This window comes from Crassostrea angulata, chromosome 7, assembly GCF_025612915.1.
Source record: "Crassostrea angulata isolate pt1a10 chromosome 7, ASM2561291v2, whole genome shotgun sequence".
Classification (NCBI taxonomy): Eukaryota; Metazoa; Mollusca; class Bivalvia; order Ostreida; family Ostreidae; genus Magallana; species Magallana angulata.
Genome location: NC_069117.1, coordinates 55,214,610 through 55,234,659, shown reverse-complemented (window position 1 = coordinate 55,234,659; position 20,050 = coordinate 55,214,610). Strand labels below are relative to the sequence as shown.

Below are 20,050 nucleotides of genomic sequence, written 5' to 3'. Positions count from 1 at the left end.
GTTACGATGATATACACAATGATACATGATATTGTTAAAGAGGGATGATGTGATTTAAAAGAACCCAGTATCTGTTTACCTTCAATGAAGGAAGCTGGTACAAGCTGTGTCTATTACAAACAAATTGGGACATGATGCACCATCCAAGTTCATCTGATTAAAGATGATAGGCAAGGTTCATGTAACTTTAACAAAATGATTTTTTAATGAAAAGTTTTAAATGATTTTCTTATCTTAACAAAATGTAGGGCAAGAGAAATATCACAGGACGCTTCCAACAACACAGTGAGGTTCTTGTTAAGAGATGGGAGGTATCAAAGTTGTTGTCGTATAAAATAGAATTAGGATGTAATGACATGATGTTTAAAGCCAATCTGGCAGAATCATTGGTGTCAGAGAATTTTGAGAATGCTTATATAAACTTCATTGTTAAATTGAATGCCAACAGTTTTTGCAAACTTGTGTTCAGTCTTAAGACAGTTAGTCATGAACTAGTTAATGATACAGAATAAGGAAGTGTAGAAAAGATGATAGTCGCTGAGAGCACCTGACATACACTTCATACCCCTGTCACAACGTCTCGCTGGAAGACAGAGCGGCAAGAAAAACTAATGGTGTTAATTTCACACTTGATCGGGCATTTGGGAGCAATTGGCTGGGCAGTTCTGTCCTCCGGCCATTGTAGACACAGAGGAAGCTTCCAGGAATGGTTTGGAATCTTCCATAATTTTGTCTCTATTAGACGATGATCAAGGCAATCTGCGAGGAATTGCGAGACAGGAATTTATTTGGATTTGTTCAACCCCACTGGAGCTTTCTCCCCCTTATTATATTTCATTTGTCATTTGCTCGTTTCATATTTGTCCATTAGCAATTGAATAGTTTTGGTTTGGTACCCATCTGCAGTAGTGATTTGCTTATAATGAAGAGATGAAATGTTATTATTGAGAAGTAACATGAAAGTCACCCAGACACTTGATTTTAATTGCTTTGGGTTCAAAAAATTTCTTGGAAGTGTCATCTTAAAAAATCAATTTTTTTCCATAGTGTAAATAATTAATTGGTTTATTAATTAGTATAAGGATAAAATCTTGCCTCAAACCTAATTTCAAATTAGGAGAATCTTTGCTATTCTGAAGCATTATGGGTGGTTTTTTGGCAATGTTATGCTCCTCAACAAATGTTTTATGCGTACAACATACATACAAACAATATAGACACTGCTAAATCCTGTAATTAGGAGACTTTGAAAGTTGGATGTTACAAAAATACATCTGTAAATTTGGTTCAAGTGTTGAGTGCGAAGAAGTGTGTGTTGAGTGATTGAGTCTGATGGACAATAAGTCTGAGGCTCACGTGCCGCTGCTTTGTTCCATCTCTGTGCTTTAGGTACACAAAGTGGTAGCTAGATTACAACATTTTTTCTGCATTGAAGTTGTTCTCGGGCATTGACAAACAAAGAAAATTCTTGACAAGGAAACATTGCATGTTGGCTGTAGTAAACATGTGTTCCTTTCTACTCTCTTACTACACAGAAAGATCTTCAGCCACACTAAGATCCCTCTTCAAAAAACAATTTTTAAAATTACTTTGAGTTTTTAATGCTGAGGTCTTTCTTGATATCTGGCAAATATTTACTGTTGGGAGTTTGATAATTGACAAAAGAACAATACTTGTAAAAGGAAAAGATATTTTGTCTTTTTTAACATTTTGTGTTCTACTAATATTGCCAAGTTAACAAATTCCAGTGATCAACATATATTATCAAAACCGATTTGGTTGGACTTTTCCTATAGCGTCACGATCATTTCTGTCAGCTACGTCATGCATAAATTATACACGCCGCCTTGGTGAAAACTTTATGATTGGTTAACTCCTTTTCTTAGGCGGAGATATCAGTACACGCTTATGCAATGCCAGAGCTGAAGGATTTCTCAGAACAGTTCATTTCCCCTAAATATTATTCATTCAAATCGACTATCCCCTAAGTTTAAATTCTGTGCAAAACTCTCTCTCTCTCTCTCTCTCTCTGTGTAAACGGGCGTTAAACCATAGCCTCAAGCTACGGTCCAGAGTACGGCGTTATAATAAATATAATATTTAAAAGTTGCATGTGCTAAGCGTTCATTTCATGTAAATACCATAAATGTATAATGTACATGTATTACCTACTAACTTGCCAGTCGAAGTGATAGATATGAATTCCTCGATTTCTACACCTTTCGATCGGCAATCGACAGTCAATAAAAGAATTGAACAATGGTGTGAAAGAACAAGACGGAAGTGGAGAGTGCAAGGGGGTTTGTACATGTGCGTCTTCATTAGGCAAGTGTCCGATTCGTTTCTCTTCTGTTGCCCTATCACTTTCGGTGTAAATATATATACAATATCCACAAACCATTTACTGCAGATTTCTTTATTTTAATTACCTGTCTCTGAACCACCGATCACCAGCTCCATACATGAACACTGGTTTGTTTACATACATAAAAAATACAGTTCTTGATCCGCTTTCCGAGTACGGTTAAAGGTTGTTTAATAGGAGAAAGTTTGGGGCAAGTAAAATACAATTATTAACAGTAGTAAACTAAATGAAGAAATATTAAAATGGATTATTTGCACAAAATGTGGTATGGTATGATGTAAATCTTTTTTAAAAACAGGGTTATTTTTATACGCGGCAAATTGCCGTAAAGTTTTTTTTGTACATGTAAGTAATGTATGCACTGTAGCTTTATATGTTCTAACCCAAAAGTTATACATAGAGCTACAGCTATATTATGCTATGTACCTTATGTATTGTTTTATCACAAGTGTACACTTTCGAAAAATAGCCCAATTTCGACAGTCACGAGTACCCATGTGACTTTTTCATTCTCTGATATGTTGTTGTTCTGTCCGTGCATAATTTAGTCTTAGTTAACCAGCAGCCAATCAGCGGTGAGCTGAATCCACCAATAAAAAATTGTGGTTAAGGTGCGGGTATTGTTTATGTATGACGTAGCTGAAAGAGTTGAACGCGACGCCATCGGAAAAGTCCAACCAAATCGGTTTTAGTAATATTATCTTAAGTTTAAATTTCATGATTTCACAATCAAATGAAATTTAGATGAAAGTGCAATGGTTATGTATATTGTAAACAACTTCAGTACGTTCAATTGTCAGGTGTAAAAGGCATCATTTTCTATTCTCTAAGAACTTACTCTGTTGTACCAATGTAGATCTTTTTATGTAATTCCCACAGGTGGAGTTTCTTCACGGACATATTACTAGGTGTATTCGATCAATTCAGCTTCAGGAGCTGCTTTGTAAGTGGATATTATTACAGGAGAGAAAAAGGGCAAAAGGCTGACTCTGGAAACAAATAGAGTGTTTGTAGTGGCTGTCACTTTCATTAAGGAGCTGTGTGTATCAGAAATCAGCCACTTCCTGTTCGGATAATCTCTACCGACTGAGAAATGGTAGAGCTGCTGGAGCAATTTGCTTCTCTACTTGCTTGATGAAAAACTGAGGCTGAAGCGGAAAAGATCAAAGTGAAATTGTGTGTACCTGAGCAGTACAGTCATTTGTTTGTTCAGCAAACAGTCACGATATATTGACACATTTGACTAGTTAGGCAAGTATCAATCTGAACTGGTACCCAGGTCAACTCGCGGTTAGTCTCGGTCAGTTTGTTTGGTTTTTTGTTTGTTTGTAAAATTTGTAAAATAACTTAGATTTGTGTCAGAATTATCCAAATGATAGATATATTGGCTTGTATTTAATTCAAGCAGTTATGAAAGCTTTTTGATTTTCTATTTTCCAGTTGTTTAATCATTGTTGACTGATCATTCATGACAAAAAATGAAGACAAAATCAATTGATTGAATGCGCTTAATATTTGTTATAAAAACCTGTTGACTTGAGGCTGATAGTTTAATTTGATTAGGTAGAATTGAAGTTTCACTTGTATAGCTGACAGACTGTGGCAGTGAGGCCATCCATCACAGACTGGAATTATCAATCATATTAATAGCTTCTTAACCCCATACACACTCTGATGGCAGACATCTTCATTGGACATTGAAATACGTTTGATCAACTTATATAAATGGATTTCAGGAATTCTTTAAAATTCACCAGTATGTAAAACTTTTTGTTTATTCATCATTTTTTTCTTTATCAAATGTTATTTTGTAAACATGTACAGAAGTTGGTAGGCTGTAACAATATAATTCTGTAAGAACACAAATTCTACACAACAGAAGACCTTTCTTAACAGTGACTTCTATTGGAGATAGAATAAGACCTCAATATAAGCAAGGATTGAGATAGAATAAGACCTCAATATAAGCAAGGATTGAGATAGAATAAGACCTCAATATAAGCAAGGATTGAGATAGAATAAGACCTCAATATAAGCAAGGATTGAGATAGAATAAGACCTCAATATAAGCAAGGATTGAGATAGAATAAGACCTCAATATAAGCAAGGATTGAGATAGAATAAGACCTCAATATAAGCAAGGATTAAGGAAGTGCAAATGAAGGAATTTTTTTGTAATCCAGCCTATAACTGGACAAGAATTACATGATTAATCTTCTATCTCTGGAGTTTAATTGTCCATAGGAGTTCAGTTATCTCTATTGTGGTAGAAAGCTACAAGATGGAGATACACTCCCATCGTGGGGAACCTATTAAAAGTTATTTTTCTTGTTGATGAGGGGAAAGAGGAGAAAACCGTATTAAGGGGATGAACCTGAACTAAGGACATCTGTGATGGGGGCACTGGTCCATTTAGCGGAACAGAGAGAAATCCAGGCGGAAGCTGACTTTGTCTTTCTTCTTGTATGAATGAAATTTGGAGGATGACTCATGGTTTTAGAATGAGTTTGTAATGGGTGCAACTACAAATTAATCTTTAGAACTATCTTTTCCACTCTGTTTTCTTATCTTGTTAAGAGATTTATCTTGAAGTCTATTCTTTCGGAGAGCCATGTGGTAAGTTTCGTATTATTTTATATTCAGCACGCTAGTAACTGACAGCTAGGTAATGTGGCGACACTGATATGTCGTAACTGATCATTCATTAGTGGTTGTTATTTTTGTCTTTTAAAAAACAGTACAAAACAAAATTGTTGATTTACTACAGACAGCGGGTGAAACTTTGATTTCCCCAGGGCTTCCCCATGCATGCAAGCTTTTAGAAGACATTCAGTCGTTCATCATTTCGTTTTCATTGATATCTTTCTTTTTCCTGACCTCTGAAAGCAAGATGTGTGTTGAGAGATTATACAAAGATTTTACTGATTTGATGCTGCCATGTAGAGGTTTTTGTTTTTTATTACAACAACTGCAAATCTATATAAAATTGCATGTTTTCTACACATTGTATGGTTTACATCAAGCTTTATAAAAGATATACGATGGACAATACATGTACATATCCATCAGATCTTGTGCTCAACATTTTAATAAATTAGAAGTATTTGCTAGAATTCTCTGATTCTGTAAACAGTATATAATTATATATGTCTGTATCTGTATGTAGGTATTTAGTAGAACATGTACAGATTGTTACGTTATCCTGTCTGCTACTGACCATTAGACAGAGGAGTGCTCTGTTTGTTTGTCAGTGAGGAATTCCCGAAACATGTCTGTAGAGATACTGTTTGTGTATATCTATTAATCAGGGCAATGTAATGGAAGATGAAAGATGCATTATCATATTGAAGGTTATGTATAAATCTAACATGCTGAGCCTCTTGTGCCGATTGAGAACCAATTTATCAGAATCTGTACATGGAAGTGGCTAACTAAATCCTGCGTATGTTTATTAATCCTCGGATACTTTTTATTTCAAAAGATGAAATGTTATCGGAGGGTTGATTAAGGATCATCATATTGGTGAATTTCTGAGATTTTTATTACAGTATGGAAGGATAATGCACTAAGCTTCCGCCAGAGATCGTAAAGATTTCAATGAGACGGTGAAGTCTGGGGGTGCAACATTGCACCAGATCCGTCAGAACTAGCCTTCTTAATTAGTGTTCAAATATATCTTGTTTCTTCATCCATTCGGTGTAATTAAATTAAAGCATAATACTAGTTTCTTGGCTGCAGTGTTAATTGAAATTGAAACTTTGAAGAACTATGGAGTGTGATGAGAATATTGCAGTTAAGACAGGCAGAGATATAAAAGAAATTGTAGCTGATCGACAAGATGTGACAAGCTTATAAATCTGTCTCGTGCAACTGCACAGAACTTCAACACTAGTCTCTTTACATAATAAAGACAGGGGAAAACATTCAAAATCCATCAGATTCCATCAAATGATGGAGATTGCAAAGAAAATAAGACCAATTTATTCCAGCGAGATGTCATCTTTTATGATTCAAGATAATGCAATAAAAGGCAAATCATTACTCATTAGGAGATATGATAATGCCTAAATTGGTGTTCCATGGTTGATTTGAACCCCATCAAATACACCAAGGCAATCACTGTCTGTTCGTCCAGTGGAGATTCGGGCTCATTGGTCTGTGCTCTGCTAAACAGAATCTTTAGAGAACATTTTGATTTATCATTACCCCTCGTTCTGCAAAATCTTTTTGTAAATTTTCTTGTCAATCACAAAGAGCTAGAATTTGTTCCTTTGTGTCAATAAGGGAGAGAAGAAAGGAGATGAAGTCAATGCAGAAAAATTTCCCAGCCATTGTTGCACTCATTTATTTTTTGTTTGCTTCTCTGGCCATACAGAAACCAAATTGCTTTTCTCATGAGTGTCCGTCATGGCTTGCCCAAAAGATGGATTTCTCTAAGCACCCTTTCTAAGTTTAATTAAATAACCATGGAGGCCTCACGAGATTGGCTTCTTCTGTTGTTCAGCCTCATTTCTTTAGAATTTTCTATATGGCATTGATACAGATTCACACAATCCTAACCTAATAATTTCCGCTCTCTGCTAATAAATAAGAATCAGGAATTATCCTTATGCTTGTAGAAGGAATTACGTTAAATGAAATTCACAGCCTAATTTTTATTTGTAGCTTATGTTGCAGTACAAAAAATTGTACATGATCTGGATTATATCTTGAAGTGATTTTCATTTGTAGCTTATGTTGCAGTACAAATGATGTACATATTCTTGGATTGTAGTGTGAATTCACAGGTGTTTCTGATGGCCAGATCCCCCAAGATAAGCCTAATCCACTGTCACATTCTTACACTGTTGTCCTCTTTATAGTGCCACTGTTTACAACCATCAGTGATAACATTCATCAGACCCAGCGACTTCAAAGGCAGACCTTCAGGCAGAGGACAATTTATCTGTCTGTAGCAAACAACTCATTGCATTGCACACTTTCTCTGTCCTGCAATAAGTGCTCCAACACATTCTTCCTCAGCTCTCTTACAGCTGCCTGTGTAATTGTTATGCCCAATCTATCCTCTATCTGTCTCTCTCACCAGGTGTAGTAATTCATTCTGTCATTCGTTATCTTCTTGTTAACCTCTTTTCAGTTAACCATGGCGTGCACAAAGATGCACACCTATTATATTCTGTATTCTCCAGCAACTCTAAATAAACTTGGAGCAATTTCATTTGTTTTTGGTTTCTTTGCAAAACATTTGTTCATTTCTCAAAATCACAATGCGGAAGCCTCTTTATCATAACAGCAACTTTGGGGAAAGTGTTCCTATTCTGTAGAGATGCCAACTGCTGCCTACAAATTGATCTTGTCCAGGAGCAGAATGAATCTGGTGAAACTATCGAGAGGATCTAGAATACATTATGGTGACAACTATTGATGCCTAACTTGGCCTTTTGAATACCTCTCTGATCAGAAAACGCTAATCTATAAGTCTTTTCACCTTCTGTCTGCTGTATAACCAATGCTCAATTGCAAGCAGCCAGGATGGAAATCAATTTGTTTGAGCTTAGTCTGGGTTTCCTTTTTGGCTTTCTCCAGAAATAACGTTCACTATTCAAAGAACCTCTGATGGCAATTATGATTGTTTGTGGTATGCGGTTGTTTCTTCTTGTAAAAAAAAGGAGAATTTATTTCTAAGCACTTTTAATAAGAAGTATGCTTTGAGTGTTGGTATTAATTTAATGGTGGAAATAGAGTTTCTGCTGCTTCATATTTCTACAAATTGGTGCCTTCAAGGTTTTAGTGTCTTGAAATTTTTTAGAAACATGCAAATAAAATTGGAGCTGTAATGTTCAAGGGAGAACACTTACAGGGTGTTTATTGCACCTTTATTGGGGTTTTATGTTGCAGGGAGTTTCACCAAATGAATTGAGAGAGATCAGCATTGCCTAGTATAATGGTTTGATGGATTTTTTCACAGATAAAATTTCTATTGTGTTCTCATTGATCAGAACATCATCATCAGTCTTGTGCAGGCTTTATTACCGTCAAATGTCTTACAAATTTTCTGTGGGCCATGAAATGGCGATGATCTGCATGTCTTAATTAGAGGGAGTCTTGATCAACAAAATGCAGTAAAAAGTACCTCACGGTCATCTCAATGGTGTCCTCTCCTAGATGAAATGCTGGGAAAGGGTAATAAAAGTGAAGATCTCCTAGAAGATTGACAATGGTTGATTTGGGTGTGTGTGGAGGGTCATCATATATTGCAGGATCAGGTAGATTGTATTTGCCCAGAGTAAATGGTATTGGACTTTATCACAGAGAGGGGACAGAGACAGGGATCAAATTGACTCCTTAATCCCTCTCCACGATTTATTGTGTGGACCTGTGTGTCATGTTAACGCATTACCAAAATATTGATACATCCCGCTTTTGAGAGTAGCCAATAATCAGCCATAAAAAGCCTTATTTAGTGGGGAACCCATACAAATTATATTTAAATGGCCCTTGTACAGTGTTACATGTTGACACAGTGGCACTGAGATTTCACCTCCTCGTTTGGTAAGTGGGCTTAAATAAGATAGGTAAGTTGGCTCTCTGCAGAATCGCTGCTCTTTATTCATATTTCCAGATTTTGAGAATATTTTGTGAAATTTGATCCTATTACCGAAATCTTTTTTTTTTTTTATTATAAAATATGTCTTGTCATAGTTAATCAATGCTGTCAATATACATGGAAAAACTCTTTCAGGATTAATAAAAGCCAGAATGACATTGTATGAACATGCTTCCTTTTGTATAGTGTACATACAGTCAATGTGTAAAGGTAGAATTAACTCTGTGAATGAAAATGCTGGGTACATAAAAGATCCCGACAATACTATTTTTCTTTGAATTGTATTATTTTCAACAGAACGAAGATAAGTTGTTTGATTTGTATATCTTATTATTTGTTTTCCCTTCTTGAAAAAACTCATATAAAAGCAAGTTATTTGCAGACAATTCATACCCCTGGCCCACATGACCTTACACGGGATGCGGAGTAGGAAATGTAATTTAGTGGGAGTCGCGGCGTGAGCTGTTTAGACTGGAAACTGTCTCAATACCATTTTGGGTGTTTATTGTTCAAACTTTATATTATAAATCACATTCATTGTCAGTTTTGCACAATTCGGTACCCAGTTGGTTAGTTTGGGTATTGACTTTGCATTGAGGTGCCGAGTGTACCTCTGTACTGGTTTTTGTAAACGATCAATGACCACATATTTACCCATCCTGATCGACAAATATTTCCCAAAGCTGCGGGTGTAAAAAAAATCTATTCATGTAATATTTATTTATTGGGCCATTGAATTTTTATTGTTAAAAGCCTAAAATTCTCTGTTTGAGCTTATTTAAATGGAAGTAAGGTAAAAATGTTTGAATACATGAACAGACATTAAATATTACGTGTATCTTTCTACCTTTTTGGACCCAAATTTTCTGAGTTTTTATATCTTGGACTATAATTGTGTTTGGAGTGCTGCTTGCTACTATAAGGTAAGACTAGATAGTTTTTTCCTTTTGATCTTTTAATATGCCATAAAAACAACATGTTGTTGGTTTGTGCTGACAAACGACAGTGTGGACAGATTCTGACAGATAAAGAACTGGTCGAGTTTCTCTAAGATTTACTCTGATTTCTGTAGATTAGAATCAAGGTGCTTGGGGGGTCTAGAAAATGAAATGTTAGATGGATCCTCTGTGTCAAAACTCCGACTTCTGTTCCTTTTTCATTGATATCAGATAGTGTAAAATTTCTCCTATTCAATTACACACTTGATATAACTAAACAAGTGTAATCAATCTAGTTTTAATTCAATTTTATTTCCAGAATGTTTAATTTTTTTCTGTATTCTAGCTAATTTATCTTTAACGGTCAAATGTATAGATATTTAAGAAGTCAGACTCTTTTTTTTTTCACCGAAATCTTTACTTTTATTTAGTAACAAAATACTTTAATTGTCATGGGAAGCTATAAATATTGCTTGTATAGCTTCATTCGTTTATTGAGGTGAAAAAAATTTGAACAAATTGTTTCTTACGTTGACACTTCACTTGTTAAAAGCTTTCCCATGAAATAGAGAATATACCATATTTCATCTACAGGGACTAGTAAGAATTTTTTCTGCTATTGATGATTCCTGACTGTTTTCTGTTAATGGTCACCCTCTGCAATTTTCGGTACAGCTTCCCTGTTTTTATGGAGTTTTTGTGTGACATGGTGAAGTTTGATCATAATCTCCAGAGAATGATGTCATCTTGCAAACACTTAAGATTTACTGATGTAATGCCGGCTACAAGAAATGAGGATCACTTTGATTTATAGGTCTATCTTACTCACTTTTTTTATGAAGAAGATTGATGTACTGCGATACTGGGGATCACTCTGCCCAGATTGCAGGGGTACACATTAGAAATGGACATTTTGATGGATGTACAAAGCCTAATACTATTCTTGAGAAATGTTTGATATAGGTAATCAGTGAGCAGTTTTTCGACAGGAAGTGTATACTGCTGCATTTCCATGCCAACCGTTCACATGGCCATGTGATGCTGCTATCTGGAAGGGGCTGGCTGGTAATTGATGCCATTTGTGCATAGATTATAAGGGGGAGCATGTGGTTTGATGAAAAGTATTCACTGAATTGCATAGGAAATCTTTTTTTATGTAAGGCTTGTTCCCTTTGGACAAGATTGAATCTTTATGAGGAGCTATACCTTTGAATGTAAGTGATTGAGTATTTTAAATTCCATAATTTTTGGAATGAATATACTAAATTCTTTCTAATCATTTAGTGTTTTTAAAACCACCTACTTGACAATGATCATTATAATGTTCGCGTGTTGATTGAATGGAATTTCATGGTTATCATCAGTGTTTGGGTGTTGGTTAACATTAATTGTCATCTTTCATGAAAATGAATGGATAAATGATTGCCTGCATTGGTCATAAACCCCTTTAGTTTGGGGGTTGTTTTTTGTGAACTACAATTGGCTTCACATAACTGTTAATTTTTTTGACAGTGTTTGTGACATTGATTTTTGTGATTGGTCTTCTTCGGGGAGTTTATTTGGTCGTTTTCAGGGGTGTTTTTATACAGAAGTGTTTGGTACCACAGGACAGAGGTGAGGATATACCTGTGGCTAGTTGTTCCCAGGGGAGGTCTGATCAGACAGAACAGCAGACAAGGAGGCAGTGTGTTACACCTACCAGTCTGCCATTTGTTGTGTGTGGGGGGAGCTCTGTGGAATGCTTGACTAGATGTGAGTATTGATGGAAACTGTCTATTTGGATGATTTGGCAGTGTGTCCTGAAGATGCTCATTTTGTCTGTGAGAAACACACATCAGTGACTTATCTTTAATGAAGAGGTAACCATGAGTATTCTAGTACTTGTATATTTCACCTGCATGTTCGCTTTCAGTGCTGTTTAATTAATGAGCAATTTGCAGTTGTTTCTTAAGTAGTAGAAGTGTGACCTTGAATGGATGGTTGGGGGAACTGGTACATGTTGGGGCATATCCAGTGGTACCACCCTGAGGCTAATCTGTTCATTTACATCAGTCTCTGATATCTGTTTATCTTTGAGCACCCCCCTCCTAGGAAATGACCCAGGTTTTCTATATATACATACACATATCATAGAAAGTGCTGCATTGAGTTAGGAGAGAGGTGTGAGCCTCCTGATAGTCACATCTATTGATTTAATTAACTGATTGGGTTATCAGCTCATTAGCATATCCAGGCTCAAACTGAGTATTAATTATGCATGCATAATGATTTCAATTTGGATGGAGAATTTGTGCAAACAGATTGGAATTTTTGTGTAACTCATTGGAATTTTTGCTTCATTAATGTGTTTTTTCTTTCTGCATATCATTAATATTATGCCAACATGTCAAATGTAACACTCAATCAAACCAGATGTATCAGCATTGCATAACAAATTGCATTCACTCCATCTTGCGTTACTGGTCATATAAGATATGTCATGTGTACCTACAGTCATAAACAACAGGTGAATTCAGGTGTTTGACATATTTCAAGAAATAAATTGCCCACTCTCTAAACAACTTTCAAAGGACATGAAATAAATTAATCTGTGGATTGCATAATTCTATGCATTGGTGCAGGTAATATCCATGACTTCGTTCTTGAACACTGTTATACCTGTCTTTACCTGTGGACTAACTTTCTGTGTGGACTTGTTCTTACATCCTACCTTTTTACCTGGAGCAGGTTTATTTTTTTGATTTGTCATCTTTTAAAATCTTTTAAAATCAAATTCTTGCTGACACACTTCTGTACAATTGTATGCACTTATTACTTTGAGGACCCAATCATTTGGAACTCTTTAGTAGTTGAGGGGGTCGTATTGTGTAGAATCAATTTTTGTGAAGGAACACTCAATTTTAAAATCATTTGAACTATTGATGCAGATCAAAGCCTGATGGTTGACTTTGAAACTAGGTCATTAATATTTTTACACAAACACCTCAGAAATGACACCCTACCTAAATTGAGATATTTCTCCTGCATTACAGCCTCATAAAACTTCTATACCAACTCATTTCGTCTCAAGGGCTTTAAATTTCCTTCATATAAAATCATTTCAGATAGAATTTTATCAGTTCTGTTTAAGTGAATTGTTGAAGAGCAGTTCATATTTTAAGAATGTCTCGCTTTACTATCTGATTGTGCTGGGAAACTGTCATTTGTTCATATATTGGGTCATCAAAGCGCAGATTTCAAACTTCCTGTCTTTTGAATCTGTCCTGTGTGTGAAACTGTGATCCACAGATATGCCTGTGTTGCTATTGTAAAGATTTTCTTCTTTTTCTGTTGGATATTGAAGTGCATTATTACACACGTGAGTTGTCTGAGAACTTTGATACTTGCTTGAGTTAGCTATCCTCACAGATGTTGTAATGTCTGGTAAAACAATGTTGTATTACGTACTCTGTTATCTCTTGTCTGCAAATGCATTGGGAACATGGCAGCATTTCTCTGATGATTTTTTTTGTGTTCTAGAGTAAATGTATAAACAGATGGAATACCTTGCATATTGGAGAGTAACTATTTATACAAATGAAGTGACATAGCCATAAAAAATAGCCAGTCACTAATGGCTTGCCTATGTAAGAAATGGTTCCACTCCAATTATAGAGTCTGAGAAGTTTATCTACAAGGGCTTAATTTAATCACCTCTGCCCATTACAGAATTATCTGCAATATTGTTATAAGTAGATAAATCAAGCTGACAAAGGGCTTCAATTGCAAGCAATTAAATGAGTAGTCTCTCCTGCCTAGGACTCAGTGTGGTTAGGTCTCCGGGTCTGGTCTCTGGGGGTGAACACTAGGCAGTAGGTCTATAGCTTGGTCAGAGGTGTGGATAAAGTTAATGCTGCATTAATTATTTATGGTCAGTTTAATTTGACGAACTTGTCATCAGTTACAGCTGTATTAAGTGAAGGAGAGCTGGGGTCCAGAGGGAGGCACCAATTTGCATATTTGATGTTTATCTGGCAGGTTGTTTTAATTTGTATGACAATAAACAAATGTGTGTGTATCTTATATACACGGCCTGACAGCCAGTTAGCGGTCTGATGGTAAGCCAGGTACACGGTGACAGGGGAGGACTACGAGGGGGGCACAGTGACAGTCATTGGAGTTGTTATCACTCATAATTAAATGTCTAAACTTTCTCTTTTGATGGACATTATGTGAAAAACAATGTTTTCTTCTTTTGACTTGTCATATATATTCTTTCAGGTTAGGATGAGTGAAGACCTGTTCCTTGGATGTCTGTAATGCTGGAACGAGAGACGGGAAATTAAAGCAACCAGGAGAAAATTCAGTGGTTCAGGATTTATTGTGTATTAGATTTGTGTGAGAATTGCCAGCATCCGAGGACCCTGTTGAAATCATTTCCAATCAAAGCTACTGGACAGCGGGGACTATATTTATATGTGTAGAATACAGGAAAAATGCCGAAGAAGCTACCCAGGAAGATGCAGTGTTCGTGTTGATTTAAATTAATTTGTAAGTACCAAAAAAGAGGCCATTATATTTAATTAATGTTTTAAAATCATTATTTTATGCTCATTAATTGTGTGATGCACTTTCTTGTTTGACACGAGATTGGATTATGATAGGTTTTAATGAAACTAATTTATGAACTTATTTTGGAGTAGTCTTGCAGTGAAGGAAAAAAATCAATTAAATGCTGTGAGATCACAAGAAACTCACCCCAAAAAATGTGTGCACCAGTCAGGCAGACAGAAGGGGGAATTAATGAAAGTGGAATATTCTAATTAAATGAGAAATTCTATGGATTGGCACAAAATCTGTAAAAAGTTTATTTTTATTTCCCCATTTTTTTTTAATGATTATTCCCAGGTGCATTAAAACCTTTGCTTGTAGGGATAAATTATCATGTTTACGCTAGTAGAATACACTTATTTATTAGGCAGCTTGTATTTTAGTTGTGTGAAGTATTTATGTCTTGAAAAAATGAAATGGTTTGGAGAGATGATTAAGAGGTGCTTTTGAGATGTTCCCCCAAAATAACTATCAGGCAAAGATTTTTTTTCCACTGAGAGTAATTCTAAATCTCAGCCTACCTTATCATACATCATGGTGTAAACATTTTGTAGCTATTGTTTTTCTCTTCAATGGCTGCCACCAAAAGTAACCTCTATCTTCTGTCTCCAATTTCTGGGTTATATGAATGTGATATCATTTATCAGGATTCAGAAAGTTCTGTTTTCTCAGGTGAGAGTTTATTTTTAAAAGTTTCAGTGTTTTTTACCACTCTTCACTCTTCAGTAAGACCAAATGAATCTATCAAGACTCGGCTTGTACAAAAACTTGAAAATCTAGTACATATATTTGTTGCTAAATGTCATCATTACCGGTATGCTGTAATCGGGAGTATGTTAATGTACACTCTGAAACAATATTCAGACTATGTACTATACTATTGTAGATTTCTGATAACTTTAAGTGTAGCATTATTGATGCTGCCATTGGTAGGGTGCCAAAATTATTAGGAGGGAGAGAATAAAAAATGAAATCTGGAAGCGTAGAGGCAAAAAGTTGTCATTCCAGACCAATACTTAGCCACCATAGATTATCAATTGTCTTGTTATTCCAAAGAAACAATAAACTGCAGGGTGCCCGGGCCTTCTGTGTAATAATCGTAGGGTTGTATATGGTAAACTGTAATATTGTACCGCCATCATTCCTTCATCACTCTCAAACAGATCCTGTTTCCTTAGATTGACAGAAAATAAAAAAAAAGGAGTGGAAAAAATGAAGAAGTGAGATATATGTCCTACGCAGTGTCCCTGTTCTGTGATGTTTCTGTTGTAATGTCGGGATTCTGGTTGGAATTCAATTAGTGTTTTTTTGGAAACTTGTAAGATTTGGAACAGTAATTTGTCACTGGCTCTGGTTTAATGATATTGACTGTCCCAAACGGTGGTAATAGTTACTCTAGGTGACACAGTACTAATTATAGTCTTGGGAGAGGACACAAAGTACTTGAAAGTGGATGTGTTAGTGCACCCAGCAGGCATTGGGGTGGAGGTATAACAGGTAATAGTCACACAATCAGAGGTGTGTAATTCTGGTTCACACGGGGAGGAGTGTAATGCCTACAGGAATGGGGGAGCTGTTCTCTCCCTGACAGTTTGATGATCTATTTGATGATCTATTTACAGGCTAGGAGCCCTGTAGCTGAGATGAAGGAATTAATAGCTGCCTTGTTGGGAGTCCTGGCCCTCTATATTCCAGTCGGTAAGTGACCGATTCGTTACTTAGCCAAAAAGTCAGAAATTTTTTTTAAAAAGTCATGAATGCTCTGAAAATAGATCTTAACTTATATATGTGCCATTCACTGTTATATTCCATGCAATTCTTGTACAACATTTCAATTGTAGATTTGGGTATTCATTAATGATCAAATCCAACTTGTTTCTTTGAATTCTACTTTAACTTGCTGCATTGTGGATATAAAATGCAGTAAAATTATTTCAGATGTTGTATTTGAATAGGGTATTAAACCATACCTCTCTCATTTTGGTTTTTAGAATGTGTCATAAAATTTTCATTACAGTGATCCATTCATCTGTACAATTGGAATTTTTTTAAATCCCACTTAAAAGCGCTGTGCAATTATTATCCCTAAGAATTGTTGACAATTAATTTTTTTCCTATTATTTCATATTGAATGTGGACAATTTAGAAAAGATGTGATTTTGTTGAATTAAGATTGTTCTTGGTGCAAAACTTCTCAACTACCAAGTGTGTCAAGGAAGACCTTTCTAATTGTTGGTGATTAGACATTTTGTGTGGATTTTAATTTTGAAGGATGAATTACTGTATGGTTTATATTACCATTTACAAAGGCCAAAACTGTGTGATAATAACAGTTAGTCACCCAAAACTGTCGAAATGTTTGATAATTTTCTAACTTCCAGAAACTCGAGAAGCTGCATTGACAGCTGAATAGTAACATTTGTAGGGACGTCCTTTAAACTTCATTTAATTGACAAATTATTTGGAAAAGAACTTTGTAAAATCTGCCAAATTTTCATGATTTGAGTAGATTTTGTGATAATAGATTTTTTTTCATTCATTTATAAGACAATAATGGTAATCATTTTTGCAGGTGATTGTGTTCAAGAATTTGAGCAGCGTCCAATGAACAAGAGCGTTATTGAGGGACAGAATGTCATGCTTGAGTGTTCTGTCCGAGATTTGGCTGGAGCCCTTCAGTGGTCCAAAGGAGGAATCATGCTCGGTAATAATTTCTGATCAATGTTCCCCAGAGAAAGGTTTTTCTTCATTGATAGGAGTTTGAATGCTAAGGTTGGGATGAGCCACACTGCTCATTAGATCAAGCTAATCAGATAAACGAAATCTTGTCATAACAACAAAAACTTTACAATTCAACAGGTCGCTAGCATTTTGGCTGTGCCTGTGTTAGATAAACTTGTTGATGTTAACAGTTGCAGTGGCTGGGTGCTCACTGGAGGTGTAGCTCTTCACAGATACATCTTAATGTCCCATCAATCCCCCATCTGGCTAGGTCTCACACTCACATTCTTCTAACATGCATCATCTGTACATTTTTTAGCTACAAAAAATTAACGCTGGAGATAATGGCCAATCAGGGCTTTTGAATTTTAATATCATCCTCCATGAAAAAGAAATGCTGTTGTTTCTCATTTGATTCTTTATAGGTACTCATTGGCTTGTACTACCCTAGTTGCATAAAAATTTTAAAAGGGCAGCTAGTTAACAGCCCTTATTACATAGAAAGGGCAGCCGGTAACAATATCTGCATTAAAAACCTTTATTTCATAGTACCTTCTAGATTATGGTTCAGAAAGTTTACTTGCAGATCACGATTAAAGGCAAAGTATATGTAATCAATATCTTTATCAGAAAGACAAAGTAGCATAGGTAATTGTTTTTCCCTCTGAGTTTAGAACAAAGATAATTTAAAAATAATATATTCCACAGACTGAAAATGGGGATTTTATTGAATTGAATCATTTTATCACACATTAGAGATAACTGCTATCAAGGAGAAACTAGGTAAAATACCAACTTGGAGCCGAGATTGAATAAAAATGGTTTAAATCTGTCAAAATGCGCCTTTGTCTGGAGTTACAATGGATTGTGGAACAAAAACGCTGTCCTTATCATCTGCTCTGCCTAAAACCTGGACCGTACCTGGTGCATGTAAGATGTCTGGAACAGTGGGCATCAAGAGCTTTAGGAATTGCAGAATTTTCTGCACATTGTCATAACTGATTGCGGCATGTCATGCATTTTTTGCCACAACTATGACATGTATGTTGTGCTGTGTGCAGTTAGAAGATGTGAAGCATTGACTGGAATTGTTAGAGATGTAGAAGGATGTGCAACATGTCTAATAGGACAGGGGACAGGGGTACCAAAGAACCCAGCACAGCCGACTCTGGAGTAGATGGTGTTCAGATAAACCCTATCACCGCTCAGACCATGTCTTTTAACCACCACACAAGATAGCTTTTCTTAGTCTGTGATCTTTAATTAAATCATTGTAAGTCTTATAGGGCTGTGTATTCAGAAGGGATAATTCGGCAGGAAATGATCTTCCAGTAAAAATATTGTGATTAGAAAGGGTGTAGTTTGTTTGGACAAATGTTTAACATGAGCTTGGTATGCCCCTGGATAGAACATTTTAGTGTTTTGTGTCACTGACATGTAAATAGGCTTTGAGATTTCTGTTAGATTCCAGATTAATGTTCTAGGCATTCAAGGTTTTGCTGTGTTAATGCTAAAGCAATGCCTGCACACAGTAGTAATTAGAGCCGAATTAGATGTGTATTCCGTTTACCAAGACTTGACAAAAACTGTGTGGAAATAACATTAGATAATGAGAGACAGGATCTCCAGTGGTTTAATACGCTGGCACTGTCTCAGGAATGGTACGGCATCCAGGTTAGCTATGCCGACTATGTCACAACAGTCAGGGCGTATCATAGTCGGACAGCCACAGGAAGCTGCTGCACATTATAACCATGCATGCAGGCACAGTATAGGGAGAAGGGGTATTGCTTATAACCTCACACAGAACAGGGAGGAAGGGACTGGCCAGCATCATATACTTACATTGTAAACCATCACTGTATACTAGGGAGGAAGGGACTGGCCAGCATATACTTACATTGTAACCATCATTGTACACATCCTCCATAGTTTAAGAAGCTAGTCACTGGTGTTATCTGGTAAAGTAGAGTAATATGCATTGTTTTGGCTATGAGTAAAGATTTAAGTTCTTAAATCTGTTTATGATTTTTCTCTTTCTTTTATTGGCCTATTGGGGCCGAGACAATATGATACAGGGATAATCAGGGGTCTGGATGATCATAGAACTGACAGGAATCATCATTTTTCATTGTCCTTCCCAGCCTCTAAAAGTAAATCAGACAGAATTACTGGCCACTCAGTCGAAACCTTCACCATAAATCCTAATTTTACTCCAGAGAAGTGGCAAGAAAGCATTGTTTTTGTGGGTTGGTGCTGGCTATTATTGCTGGTCTTTCTGGATTAACTGTGGCCGGAGTGGCTGAAGCAGTAAGACTGCAGGGTCACCGATGGAGGTCTTGGCATTGCAAGGAATTAGTCCTCACCCGGCTCCCTGGTTGTACATTTGGTTTTGGCAGCTGAACTGCAAGAACCTGGCATGATCTCTCAAGGTCTATACACAGAAAGTATTGGATATGTCAGAGTATTAGCTTGTATCTCATTGACATCTTTGATACTCCAGTTATTCTTGGCAGAAGGTTCCTGTAAAGCGTCTGTAAAGACATGAAATTTCTAACCTTCATCTCATCATTTAGTTGCAGTTTACTGTACATAGTTCAGTGGTACAGGTCTTAGCAGGAGTGAGTGATACGCTGTTGGGGAATATAAATGACCAACCAGGGTGACGACTCATTTTATATATGCTGCTTGACATACAAAAAAAAAACAGCAGAAAAAGGCAGCAACGAAATAGATGAAAAGCCTCTAGCATGACAAGGAGTAGCTCTAAATAATGAGTTGTCAGAAAAAGATGCCGCTTAGAACACCCCGTGATTTTAATGTAAATAG

At 36.2% G+C, this 20,050-nt stretch overlaps 1 protein-coding gene across 13 annotated transcripts in view; it reads left to right on the top strand.

Annotated features, from left to right (window-relative positions):
- LOC128192460 (nephrin-like) overlaps nt 1-20,050 on the top strand; it is a 47,936-nt gene that overhangs the window by 14,907 nt on the left and 12,979 nt on the right. For 7 of the 13 annotated variants that reach the window (XM_052865146.1, XM_052865135.1, XM_052865137.1 and 4 more), the window contains 3 exons: nt 14,171-14,440; nt 16,123-16,198; nt 17,073-17,204. In XM_052865146.1, coding sequence (XP_052721106.1) covers nt 16,144-16,198; nt 17,073-17,204 — 187 coding nt within the window. In that variant the 5' untranslated portion in view covers nt 14,171-14,440; nt 16,123-16,143. Of the gene's footprint in view, nt 1-10,388; nt 10,511-10,983; nt 11,125-11,310; nt 11,663-12,586; nt 12,638-13,013; nt 13,269-14,045; nt 14,069-14,170; nt 14,441-16,122; nt 16,199-17,072; nt 17,205-20,050 lie in introns of those variants that run through there. The other 6 variants (XM_052865141.1, XM_052865139.1, XM_052865142.1 and 3 more) reach the window with 6 other exon arrangements.